Consider the following 12,958-nt stretch of genomic DNA (forward strand, 5'->3'; position numbering starts at 1 on the left):
CTATTTTGGATGTGTCGCTGCTTCTTCCCAGTTTGCAGATGCAGCTTCCTCCCGTTGCTGTAATCGCGGCTTTTGTAAATGGTTCTTTTCCAAGTAAAGCAGACTTTACTGAATGCAGGTGTTGTCCAGTTTGGACTCTTATAACTTCTACGTCCCTCTCTTATATACACATGAAAATAAGAAACATTGGAAGCGCACATCCGAATAATAAATTATTGTAGTGCAGGAGTTCGCAGGGTAATAATTTATTTTCTAAATTCGTATTTTGCTATTCAACCACAGCTACAAAGCTGCACCTTACTAAACTGGAGACACATGCCACGCTCCGGCTCCTGCGTGCCACGCTCCGGCTCCTGCGTGCCACGCTCCTGCTCCTGCGTTCCACGCTCCGGCTCCTGCGTGCCACGCTCCTGCTCCTGCGTGCCACGCTCCTGCGTGCCGCGCTCCGGCTCCTGCGTGCTCCTGCTCCTGTGTGCCACGCTCCGGCTCCTGCGTGCTCCTGCGTGCCACGCTCCGGCTCCTACGTGCTCCTGCTCCTGAGTGCCACGCTCCGGCTCCTGCGTGCTCCTGCGTGCCACGCTCCGGCTCCTGCGTGCCACGCTCCTGCGTGCCACGCTCCGGCTCCTGCGTGCTCCTGCTCCTGCGTGCCACGCTCCGGCTCCTGCGTGCTCCTGCGTGCCACGCTCCGGCTCCTACGTGCTCCTGCTCCTGCGTGCCACGCTCCGGCTCCTGCGTGCCACGCTCCGGCTCCTGCGTGCTCCTGCGTGCCACGCTCCGGCTCCTGCGTGCTCCTGAGTGCCACGCTCCGGCTCCTGCGTGCTCCTGCTCCTGCGTGCCACGCTTCGGCTCCTGCGTGCTCCTCACGCTTCGGCTCCTGCGTGCTCCTGCGTGCCACACTCCGGCTCCTGCATGCCGTGCCCCGTCTCCTGCGTGCCCCGCTCCGGCTCCTGCATGCCCCGTCTCCTGGGCTCCCCACTCCAGCTTCTGCGCGCCCCGCTTCGTCTCCTAGGGTATCCTCCTGAGTATGGGAGCTGGTGACATAAACTCCTACTTACTGGCTTTTATTCTGAATATTGTAGTATAGGAACAAAGCAGGACAATGCCTTCTACTGTCCTGCATCATTCAGCACCACTCCACCCTGACAGCTTCCTTAATAAAACACTATTGTTTTTTTGCTTATGGAATTGTTATTCATTGTATAACCCTTTAATGCTCCATTATGGAGCTGGTTAGAGTGTGCTACACAGCTGTCATCTGCCTTTAACAGCAGCTAGTCCGATTTGCTGCTGTTAAGCATTTTGATGCTGCAATCAGTCACTGACGGCCTTCAAAAGGAGCAATTGCAGGACAACGATGGAAAAGGCCTCATTCAGATTTCAGTTTTTTTACTTTTTAGTAAAACTGACTGAGTTTTGCCAGTCCTTTTCATTGTACTGTCATCAAATTTTCATCAGAGTTTGGTCAGAGTTTCATAAGTTTTTTCGCTGATGAAAAAGTAGAAAAAGTTTCTCCACCTTCTTTCTATCAGTCGGTGAAAAACGGACAGCGCATGGATCGCATCCGAATGCCGTCAGGTTTTTTTTTTCACTGATCCATAGGCTTGCATTGTCGATTTTGACCCAACACTTGGATCAATATCAGACCTGTGTTGGCACGGACCCCTCGGTTCAAGGAGAAAATCTGACATGTGAACGACCTCATAGACTGTCATAGGAAAGAGTGCTATCCGTGAAAAAAACAGCTAGTACTTGTATGTGAAAATCTGGCATCTGAATGAGGCCTTACCATAGCTACCGTGGATTTGCTAAAAACCCCCATGGCTGCCAACTTGGTACTACTGTAAAGCCCAGCTTCGTAGGAGACCGCGATTTACACTATATTCTGCAATATTGTAGTATTGCAGGATGTAGAAGAAGCAATCAAAAGATTGCAGGTACAAATCACTTAAAGACTACCCGTCGCCAGGTTTTTAGTGGCAGCAGCATAACACCCATGGTCCTGTGTCCCCTAATGATTGGCTCGGAGAAAAGGATTTTACGGTGAGTACACAAAAATCCCTGTTTTCCCACATAACTAACGGCCACCACCTTTCAGCCTTGTGTTACGGCATTCTGGAATACTCCGGTATTATGGAAAATGTAGTTTAAAGAGAAGGAATCCAGATGGCAGCCTACCTATACATGGCACATCAACTACCTTTTCTTTACTAGTAGCCTATGTTGCACCGTATAGATTAAAAAAAATATTTTTTGCCACAATGCTACTTTAGTGATAGTGCAGAGCTATCATAGTGATCTACCTGATCATCAGTTTATAGCTCCCCTGTTCATACAATGTGCACATATCCTCTGCTTGCTGTCATAGGAAGAGCTGTAGTTAGTAGCTGCACAGTTCTCCCTCTCCATCTTAGGTAGTGGTCTGTATGCCCAAGGCATGCTTGGTGGACCCTTGTTTGGCAGCACATAGGTTTTTGTGGCCCCTGCATGCTTCACATTGTACAAAGCACTTAATATGTCTATTAAATCCTTGATTATGCCCCTCCTAGACTCTCCTGTATAAATCCCTCATTCAAAGAGGAGCATCTATTAACCTGCCATAATCTGCCCCGGAGCACACATCTGTTACATCACTCGGTTTACTCTGCACCACAATGACATACACTACAGCATCTAGGAAAAATGCAGTGCTGTAGACCACCCAAGTTATTGAAATGCACTTCCACAGACCCCTACAAAAGCTTTAATCCTTTTATCTAAACCTGGGGTGCGTCCTGTAGTCAGAAAACTACGGGTGGTCTTACTCTATATATCATTTAATGGCGAGCTGGTGTGTGCAGATTTGAAGTCATCGCTCTCGATCCTGATTTTATCACTAGACAGGAGAAACTGTAAGAAATTAGATTTTCAAAGTAAGTACACCGGTCTAATCAGGTCTGTGAGATCGATTTATTAATGGTTGCAATTTGTATTGTGAAATCTGCTGACAGATCCCCTTGAATACACTTCATTGCAGGAATGTGCGGTCATACGTGGTGCGCCATTTAGTTGCACCATGATCGGATGATCGGGGGCTGCTTGGTTTTCGGGGGCTGCTCAGTTGACTTTGCTTCATATTTTTATATACAATTTTCATTTCTATTCTTTGTAGTTGTCGAAGACTCGGCAAAATCTCTAACGGAGACGTCTCCATCTTCATTTGGACACTGTTCTCCCCCTCTGCAGCCATCGGCAAGCAACTGCTCCCCCGGAGAGAACCGATTTCATTCTCTTCCATTCAGCCTTTCCAAGATGTCCAGTACTAATGGCACAATGGGACACACTCCGCTCTCATTGTCTGTGCAGTCGGTCATAGGAGAAATAAACCATGCATCTCTGCAGGACAGCCCCCCCGGACCCCCACATCTGTCCAATATGCACGGCCTGGAGGTGGGATCACTAGCAGAAGTTAAAGAGAACCCTCCTTTTTATGGCGTGATCCGCTGGATTGGACAGCCCCTGGGAGTCGGTGAAATGTTGGCTGGACTGGAGCTGGTAATAATTAAAAAAAAATATATATATCTGTGTGCGCTTTTTTAGACCCTAAAGTGAACAGTGTTTAGGGCCCATGAAGACAATAGAGGACACTTACAAGGGGTTCATGAATCCAATGTAGTTACAAGGGTCACTGCTACATTTTATCACTTTTTATGGTTTTCCTAAACTGCATCTATTACTTAAAGGGATCCTGTCCTATCCCCAAGCGCTGTGAACCAGCAGATATAGGGTTAATCTGCAGGTAAACAGTGCTAATATGCCGTGCGGTCATCTTGCAGAAAGTGCAGCTACCCAGAAAAAATGAACTTTATTCCTCCTGGGAGCCGCTGGCTTTCAGTCATAGAGGTGTGCATGAAGCGCTTACAGACACTGCTCAGTACACAGTGAGTGATAGCTGTAAGCATGTCTCAGCACTTTGGTTTACAGCTGTCTCTGCAGCACATCTGTGCAGAGCGAGTTGTCAAAGTGCCAGAGCAGTGCTTACAGCCGCCACTCACTGTGTACTGAGTAGTGTCTGCAAGAGCTTCACGCACATCTCTATGACTGAAAGCCAGCGACTCCTAGGAGGAATAGATTCCCTATTTAAATCGGAAGTACTCCAAGGCTTCAGAGTGCTCTAAAAAGTCTCTCTGTCTCTCTCTGTGCCTCCCTCCTCTTGGCCTCCCTTCTAGCCCCCCTTTTACCACCCTCTCTTCTCCTGGCCTCCCTCCTCCTCTTCGCCTCATCCTCTTCGCCTCCCTCCTTCTCTTCGTTTCCCTCCTCCTCTTCGCCTTCCTCTTTCTCTTCGCCTCCCTCCTCCTCTTCGCCTCATCCTCCTCTTCGCCTCCCTCCTCCTCTTCGTTTCCCTCCTCCTCTTCGCCTTCCTCTTTCTCTTCACCTCCCTCCTCCTCTTCGCCTCCCTCCTCCTCTTCGCCTCCCTCTTCCTCTTCGCCTCCCTCTTCCTCTTCGCCTCCCTCTTCCTCTTCGCCTCCCTCTTCCTCTTCGCCTCCCTCTTCCTCTTCGCCTCCCTCTTCCTCTTCGCCTCACTCTTCCTCTTCGCCTCACTCTTCCTCTTCGCCTCCCTCTTCCTCTTCGCCTCCCTCCTCCTCTTCGCCTCCCTCCTCCTCTTCGCCTCCCTCTTCCTCTTCGCCTCCCTCTTCCTCTTCGCCTCTCTCTTCCTCTTCGCCTCTCTCTTCCTCTTCGCCTCTCTCTTCCTCTTCGCCTCCCTCCTCCTCTTCGCCTCCCTCCTCCTCTTCGCCTCCCTCTTCCTCTTCGCCTCCCTCTTCCTCTTCGCCTCCCTCTTCCTCTTCGCCTCCCTCTTCCTCTTCGCCTCCCTCTTCCTCTTCGCCTCCCTCCTCCTCTTCGCCTCCCTCCTCTTCGCCTCCCTCTTCCTCTTCGCCTCCCTCTTCCTCTTCGCCTCCCTCTTCCTCTTCGCCTCCCTTCTCCACTTCGCCTCCCTCCTCCTCTTCGCCTCCCTCCTCCTCTTCCCTTCCTGAATTAACTGTGCGGACTGCCCAGTTAGGGTAACTCTCTTCTGGGAATCGGACTGAGCCTTTAGTGCAGGGTGACTGCTCCTAGTACTGTGATTGTAATATATGTGTTTATTTTTCTGCTATGATCACTTCAGGAAGATGAATGTGCAGGATGCACAGACGGCACTTTCAAGGGGACAAGATTTTTTACCTGTGCCCCCAAAAAAGCACTTTTCGTGAAGCTGAAGAGCTGCAGGCCAGACTCCAGGTTCGCGTCACTACAGCCGGTCTCCAACCAAATAGAACGTTGTAACTCTCTAGGTAATGAATGATTAAGTAATGCCATCGAAAAAGGGAGAGCAGAAAGTCCTCGGCGTTAGGCCTCATTCACACATCCGGTTTTCCTTTTTGCATGCCAGAAAAGCCTGCCTGGTGTATTCAGTTTTCATTCATTTTGATCTTCCCGTCAGTGTAGAATTTGTATATGCAGAGTTAAAAATAATTCCCGACTTCTCTTGTCCATTACCCAGTACAAAAAACAGCTGGACTTGGATGACATGTATGAAGCGCGAGTACGGTCTGTTTTTACACATTAGCCCGCCATTCACTTCAGTTGATAATTTTGATCGCAAATCAGTTAAAAAAAAAAGACTAATCTCCTTTTGTTGTGGCCAGTCATTTTGCTCTAAAAACATGGATAGAACTTGAAAAAGAGGCATCTGAAGCCTCAGGTTTTCTTAAAGGGAATCTGTCAGCAGGTTTTGCTATATAAATTAAAAACATCACGTTGTAGGGGCTGAGTCCCTGATCCCAGCAATATGTCACTTACTGGGTTCTGTTTTGTGGTTTCAGTAAAAATCTGTGTTTTCTCCGCAGGATAGTATCACAACAGGACAAGCTGCCTTGTGCCACCTAGTCCTCCTGCTTTTCATAACCCGCCCCCACCACTGACTGGCAGCTGTCTACCTATGTGCACAGGAAGCAGCCAATCAGGGTGGGGGCGGGGTTATACAGAGCTCTGCTGGTCTGCAGTAGAGAACTGATTTTATCACAATGGCTGCACCCAGTAAACTAAGTGATACATCGCAGTAATCAGGGTCTCTGCCCTTACATCACGTTGCTCTTAGATGCAGTAACAAAAACCTGGTGACAGATTCCCTTTAACTGACAATTTTCTGATCAGATCTTATTTTATACAAGACATGGGTAAGGGCTGTTTTTCTAATGTTTAGTATGAATGAGGTTTTTTTTTTTGTTTTTTTTTAGGGTATTGCCATATTGTAAAGAGATGGAATATTGACTGTACAGAGAACTGCAGCCGACCCCATTGAAGTGAATGGGTACCATACTGTGTAGGGCACTGCAGCAAGTGGTCAGCGATGTGGAACATATGTCCAGGGGCCTGTGAGCATGTGCAGGAGGACGCTCTGCTGCTGTGACCTGAAGATAGCTTTACAGTGCCTGGTCCCAGCAGTGGAGCTTTTACATACTCGCAGGCTCCGGTTCTATTAACCTAGGAAATGTTTCTTGGTTATTTTCATCTGCTGCATTTATTACCTCTCTAGACCAAGAGAGTGGAATTTGCTAATTAAAAGGAGCCTGTTAGCAGGTGTTTGCCATCGGAGTGCAGCATGATGTAGGGACAGAGACCCTAATTCCAGCGTTGTGTCACTTACTGGGCTGCTTGCTGTAGTGTTGATAAAATCACTGTTGACTTTGCACAGATCTAGCAGTTCTTTGAAAGCTGAGCTCTGTATAACCCCACCCACACCACTGATTGACTGCCTACTGTGTACACTGTTCAAAGGCAGAAAGCTGCTAATCAGTGTTAGGGGCGGCGTTGGACTAGGAGGCACAAGACACCTAGTCCTGTAGTGATAATCGACTGGTGATCAAACACTGATTTTATTGAAACAGCAAAACACAGCCTAGTAAGTGACCCATTGCTGGAATCTAGAGGAAAAATTGAGCGTAGAAGCAGGTACCGGTAAATAAAATGTCCAATTTTATTAAAGAAATAAATCACATCCATAAAAACATGGTAAGTGCGGTTCTGGCCACAGTGGATACAACCAACACGTTTCAGCTCCGATGAGCCTTATTCATGGTTGTTTAGACAGTCTAAGCATTGGAGCACAAAGAATATAGTGTAACTTCAGATTTTATTCCCTTCCAGCCTTTGGAGGTTATTTGAGCGAAGTTGTAGAAGGGAACACCCCTCCCAGGACAGAGAAGGAAGGCTTAGAAATCATGATTGGGAAAAAGAAAGGCATCCAGGGCCACTACAACTCCTGCTATCTTGACTCCACCTTATTCTGGTGAGGATTTCCTGCGCTCGTGGTGTAAGATAACTGCTCCTGGCCGATGTCCATGCTTCCAGAAGCAGAAAGTAATTGTCTGTTTTCTTTCCGGAAAAGCTTATTTTCCTTCAGTTCTGTGCTGGATTCTGTCCTGCTGAGGCCGAAAGACAAAACAGATGTAGAATATTACAGCGAAACACAAGCCCTTCTGAGGACGGAGATTGTGAACCCTTTGAGGATGTAAGTGATTTTGCTGCTGTTCGTGTAATTGCTCTTGAAGATGTAGCAGAGCTGATCTGGTCTCCATCCATTTGGCTGTAGCATTTGTGCATCATGATAAAACGAGTAATGCAGTGAGAATACATGGAGTTACCTGAAGAGCTGTGTTAGGTTAAGTGCCGGCAAGGGACTCTGTGTGTGTGTGTGGGGGAGCTCAGGAGCTGCCTGTGGGAGGGGGGAGGGAAGCTCAGGAGCTGTGTGTGGGGGGAAGCTCAGGAGCTGTGTGTGTTTGTGGGGGGCTCAGGAGCTGTGTGTGTTTGTGGAGGGCTCAGGAGCTGTGTGTGTGTGTGTGTGTGTGTGTGTGTGTGTGGAGATCAGGAGCTGTGTGTGGGGGAGATCAGGAGCTGTGTGTGTGGGGGAGATCAGGAGCTGTGTGTGTGGGGGAGATCAGGAGCTGTGTGTGTGAGGGAGATCAGGAGCTGTGTGTGTGAGGGAGATCAGGAGCTGTGTGTGTGAGGGAGATCAGGAGCTGTGTGTGTGAGGGAGATCAGGAGCTGTGTGTGTGGGGGAGATCAGGAGCTGTGTGTGAGGGAGATCAGGAGCTGTGTGTGTGAGGGAGATCAGGAGCGCTGTGTGTGGTGGGGAGCTCAGGAGTTGTGTGTGAGTGGGGGGGAACACAGGAGCTGTGTGTGGGGGGAGCTCAGGAGCTGTGTGTGGGGGGGAGCTCAGGAGCCGTGTGTGTGGGGGGAGCTCAGGAGCTATGTGTGTGTGGGGGGAGCTCAGGAGCTGTGTGTGTGTGGGAGGAGCTCAGGAGCTGTGTGTGTGGGGGGAGCTCAGGAGCTGTGTGGGGGGGAGCTCAGGAGCTGTGTGGGGGGGAGCTCAGGAGCTGTGTGTGTGGGGGGCTCAGGAACTGTGAGGGAGGGAGATCAGGAGCTGTGTGTGTGTGGAGGGGAGCTCAGGAGCTGTGTGTGTGTGGAGGGGAGCTCAGGAGCTGTGTGTGTGTGGGGAGCTCAGGAGCTGTGTGTGTGTGGGGAGCTCAGGAGCTGTGTGTGTGGGGATGCTGAGGAGCTGTGTGTGGGGGGGGGACACAGGAGCTGTGTGCGCGTGGAGGGGAGCTCAGGAGCTGTGTGTGTGTGGGGGGGGACTCAGGAGCTGTGTGTAGGGGGGGAGCTCAGGAGCTGTGTGTGTGTGTGGGGGAGCTCAGGGGCTGTGTGTGTGGGGGGGGCTCAGGAGCTGTGTGTGGGGGGAGCTCAGGAGCTGTGGGGGGGGAGCTCAGGAACTGTGAGGAAGGGAGATCAGGAACTGTGTGTGTGTGGGAAGCTCAGGAGCAGTGTGTGTGGGGATGCTGAGGAGCTGTGTGTTTGGGGGGAACACAGGAGGTGTGTGTGCGTGGAGGGGAGCACAGGAGCTGTGTGTGCGTGGAGGGGAGCACAGGAGCTGTGTGTTTGTGGTGGGGGGAGCTCAGGAGCTGTGTGCATGGAGGGGAGCTCAGGAGCTGTGTGTGTGGGAGGAGCTGTGTGTGAGGGAGCTCAGGAGCTGTGTTTGTGGGGGGGAGCTGAGGAGCTGTGTGTGTGGGGGGGAGCTCAGGAGCTGTGTGTGTGTGGGGGGGAACACAGGAGCTGTGTGTGCATGGAGGGGAGTTCAGGAGCTGTGTGTGTGAGGGAGCTCAGGAGCTGTGTGTGTGGGAAGCTCCGGAGCTGTGTGTGAGGGCGCTTAGGAGCTGTGTGTGTGAGGGAGCTCAGGAGCTGTGTGTGTGTGGAGGGGAGCTCAGGAGCTGTGTGTGTGTGTGGAGGGGAGCTCAGGAGCTGTGTGTGTGTGGAGGGGAGCTCAGGAGCTGTGTGTGTGTGGAGGGGAGCTCAGGAGCTGTGTGTGTGTGGAGGGGAGCTCAGGAGCTGTGTGTGTGTGGAGGGGAGCTCAGGAGCTGTGTGTGTGTGGAGGGGAGCTCAGGAGCTGTGTGTGTGTGGAGGGGAGCTCAGGAGCTGTGTGTGTGTGGAGGGGAGCTCAGGAGCTGTGTGTGTGGAGGGGAGCTCAGGAGCTGTGTGTGTGTGGAGGGGAGCTCAGGAGCTGTGTGTGTGTGTGGAGGGGAGCTCAGGAGCTGTGTGTGTGTGTGGAGGGGAGCTCAGGAGCTGTGTGTGTGTGTGGAGGGGAGCTCAGGAGCTGTGTGTGTGTGTGGAGGGGAGCTCAGGAGCTGTGTGTGTGTGTGGAGGGGAGCTCAGGAGCTGTGTGTGTGTGGAGGGGAGCTCAGGAGCTGTGTGTGTGTGGAGGGGAGCTCAGGAGCTGTGTGTGTGTGGAGGGGAGCTCAGGAGCTGTGTGTGTGTGGAGGGGAGCTCAGGAGCTGTGTGTGTGTGGAGGGGAGCTCAGGAGCTGTGTGTGTGGAGGGGAGCTCAGGAGCTGTGTGTGTGTGGAGGGGAGCTCAGGAGCTGTGTGTGTGTGGGGGGAGCTCAGGAGCTGTGTGTGTGTGGGGGGAGCTCAGGAGCTGTGTGTGTGGGGGGGAGCTCAGGAGCTGTGTGTGTGTGGGGAGCTCAGGAGCTGTGTGTGTGGGGATGCTGAGGAGCTGTGTGGGGGGGACACAGGAGCTGTGTGTGTGTGGGGGGAGCTCAGGAGCTGTGTGTGTGGGGGGGAGCTCAGGGGCTGTGTGTGTGGGGGGATCTCAGGAGCTGTGTGTGGGGGGGAGCTCAGGAACTGTGAGGAAGGGAGCTCAGGAGCAGTGTGTGTGTGTGGGGATGCTGAGGAGCTGTGTGTTTGAGGGGGAACACAGGAGCTGTGTGTGCGTGGAGGGGAGCACAGGAGCTGTGTGTGTGAAGGGGGAGAGCTCAGGAGCTGTGTGCATGGAGGGGAGCTCAGGAGCTGTGTGCATGGAGGGGAGCTCAGGAGCTGTGTGCATGGAGGGAAGCTCAGGAGCTGTGTGTGGGAGGAGCTGTGTGTGTGTGGAGGGGAGCTCAGGAGCTGTGTGTGTGGAGGGGAGCTCAGGAGCTGTGTTTGTGTGGGGGGGAGCTCAGGAGCTGTGTTTGTGGGGGGGGAGCTGAGGAGCTGTGTGGGGGGGAGCTCAGGAGCTGTGTGTGGGGGAACACAGGAGCTGTGTGTGCATGGAGGGGAGTTCAGGAGCTGTGTGTGTGAGGGAGCTCAGGAACTGTGTGTGTGGAGGGGAGCTCAGGAGCTGTGTGTGTGTGGTGGGGAGCTCAGGAGCTGTGTGTGTGTGGAGGGGAGCTCAGGAGCTGTGTGTGTGTGGAGGGGAGCTCAGGAGCTGTGTTTGTGTGGGGGGGAGCTCAGGAGCTGTGTTTGTGTGGGGGGGAGCTGAGGAGCTGTGTGTGTGTGGGGGGAGCTGAGGAGCTGTGTGTGTGGGGGGGAGCTCAGGACATGTGTGTGTGTGAGGGGAGCTCAGGAGCTGTGTGTGTGGGGAGCTCAAGAGCTGTGTGTGTGGGGATGCTGAGGAGCTGTGTGGGGGGGACACAGGAGCTGTGTGTGTGTGGGGGAACTCAGGAGCTGTGTGTAGGGGGGGAGCTCAGGAGCTGTGTGTGTGGGGGGGAGCTCAGGGGCTGTGTGTGTGGGGGGATCTCAGGAGCTGTGTGTGGGGGGAGCTCAGGAGCTGTGGGGGGGAGCTCAGGAACTGTGAGGAAGGGAGATCAGGAGCTGTGTGTGTGTGGGAAGCTCAGGAGCAGTGTGTGTGTGTGTGGGGATGCTGAGGAGCTGTGTGTTTGAGGGGGAACACAGGAGCTGTGTGTGCTGGAGGGGAGCACAGGAGCTGTGTGTGTGAAGGGGGGGAGCTCAGGAGCTGTGTGCATGGAGGGGAGCTCAGGAGCTGTGTGCATGGAGGGAAGCTCAGGAGCTGTGTGTGTGGGAGGAGCTGTGTGTGTGTGGAGGGGAGCTCAGGAGCTGTGTGTGTGGAGGGGAGCTCAGGAGCTGTGTTTGTGTGGGGGGGAGCTCAGGAGCTGTGTTTGTGTGGGGGGGAGCTGAGGAGCTGTGTGTGGGGGGGGGGAGCTCAGGAGCTGTGTGTGGGGGGGAACACAGGAGCTGTGTGTGCATGGAGGGGAGTTCAGGAGCGCTGTGTGTGAGGGAGCTCAGGAACTGTGTGTGTGTGGAGGGGAGCTCAGGAGCTGTGTGTGTGTGGAGGGGAGCTCAGGAGCTGTGTGTGTGTGTGGAGGGGAGTTCAGGAGCTGTGTGTGTGTGTGGAGGGGAGCTCAGGAGCTGTGTGTGTGGAGGGGAGCTCAGGAGCTGTGTTTGTATGGGGGGGGAGCTGAGGAGCTGTGTGTGTGTGGGGGGAGCTCAGGAGCTGTGTGTGTGTGCATGGAGGGGAATTCAGGATCTGTGTGTGTGTGAGGGAGCTCAGGAGCTGTGTGTGTGTGGGGGGAGCTCGGGAGCTGTGTGTGTGTGGAGGGGAGCTCAGGAGCTGTGTGTGTGTGGAGGGGAGCTCAGGAGCTGTGTGTGTGGAGGGGAGCTCAGGAGCTGTGTGTGTGCGGAGGGGAGCTCAGGAGCTGTGTGTGTGGAGGGGAGCTCAGGAGCTGTGTTTGTGGAGGGGAGCTCAGGAGCTGTGTGTGTGGAGGGGAGCTCAGGAGCTGTGTGTGTGTGGAGGGGAGCTCAGGAGCTGTGTGTGTGGAGGGGAGCTCAGGAGCTGTGTGTGAGGGAGCTCAGGAGCTGTGTGTGGGGGGAGGCGGGGGATCGGAAGTGGCTTATGCTGGCTCTGTTAAATAGTCGGTATCTGTCTCTAAGGGTACCGTTACACGTAGCGATGCACCAGCGATCCCGACAACGATATGGATCGCTGGTGCATCGCTAAGTGGTCGCTAGTGAGCTGCCTCACAGGCAGATCTCACCAGCGACATGGCAGTGGTCGGGGGTCGCTACTTACCTGTCAGACGAGGCAATCCTGACGTCCTCCTGCCCGCGTCCACGAGAAATGGTCCAGGACGTTCTCATGTGATCAGCGATCATCGCGGGGGAGCCGGTCGGAGGTAAGTGTCACATGTAGCGATATCGCTAGCAATATCGCTGCTACGTCACAAAACCAGTGACGTTACAGCAATATTGCTAGCGATATCGCTTTGTGTAACGGGCCCTTAAGAGCCATGGCCAGAGCGGAGTTCCTTCTGCAGGCTGTTAACTATTTAAATGCCACTGTCCATTTCTGCATTCACACCCCAGCTCTTATCTGCCCCCCAAGACGCGAATGGGGATGCAGATGCGTTACTATGACGTCTCGTGGACTGCTGAAGGCTCTAGTTGCTTCCATCTTGATACTCCTTTAAGTTTAGCTATATGTAGAGCTTCAAAGGAGACCACAATGTGCTCTGATATTGCAGTGTATAGTATAAGCTATGGGATGATCACAAGTTCAAGTCTCCTCCAAGGGATTTAACAAGTAAAGTTAAAAGTGCAAAAAGTTTTCAAAAATAAAAAAAAAAAGTTACAATTTGTGTTATCTTGCTTTTATCCCCCAAAAATAAATAACTATAAAAA

The 12,958-nt window shown here is 52.9% G+C and overlaps 2 protein-coding genes across 6 annotated transcripts in view; both read left to right on the forward strand.

The window, feature by feature from the left end:
- Window positions 1-12,958, forward strand: part of CYLD (CYLD lysine 63 deubiquitinase) — a 77,349-nt gene that overhangs the window by 37,658 nt on the left and 26,733 nt on the right. For all 5 annotated transcript variants that reach the window (XM_073576185.1, XM_073576186.1, XM_073576183.1 and 2 more), the window contains 4 exons: window positions 3,149-3,531; window positions 5,141-5,306; window positions 7,162-7,303; window positions 7,403-7,525. In XM_073576185.1, coding sequence (XP_073432286.1) covers window positions 3,149-3,531; window positions 5,141-5,306; window positions 7,162-7,303; window positions 7,403-7,525 — 814 coding nt within the window. The remainder of the gene's footprint in view (window positions 1-3,148; window positions 3,532-5,140; window positions 5,307-7,161; window positions 7,304-7,402; window positions 7,526-12,958) is intronic.
- LOC141089724 (uncharacterized) lies at window positions 3,937-5,131 on the forward strand. The gene is made up of 2 exons (XM_073576229.1): window positions 3,937-3,999; window positions 4,108-5,131. Exons 1-2 carry the CDS (start codon window positions 3,937-3,939, stop codon window positions 5,038-5,040), a joined length of 996 nt encoding a protein of 331 aa, XP_073432330.1. The 3' UTR covers window positions 5,041-5,131.

This window comes from Dendrobates tinctorius, unplaced genomic scaffold, assembly GCF_039654945.1.
Source record: "Dendrobates tinctorius isolate UK_male_01 unplaced genomic scaffold, ASM3965494v1 ptg000047l, whole genome shotgun sequence".
NCBI lineage: Eukaryota > Metazoa > Chordata > Amphibia > Anura > Dendrobatidae > Dendrobates > Dendrobates tinctorius.

Coding starts and splice junctions, on each gene's coding strand:
- LOC141089724 (XM_073576229.1), top strand. CDS start 3,937: ATGTCTCAGCACTTTGGTTTACAGCTGTCTCTGCAGCACATCTGTGCA. Junction 4,000..4,107: donor GTGCAGAGCGAGTTGTCAAA/GTGCCAGAGCAG, acceptor TAGGAGGAATAG/ATTCCCTATTTAAATCGGAA.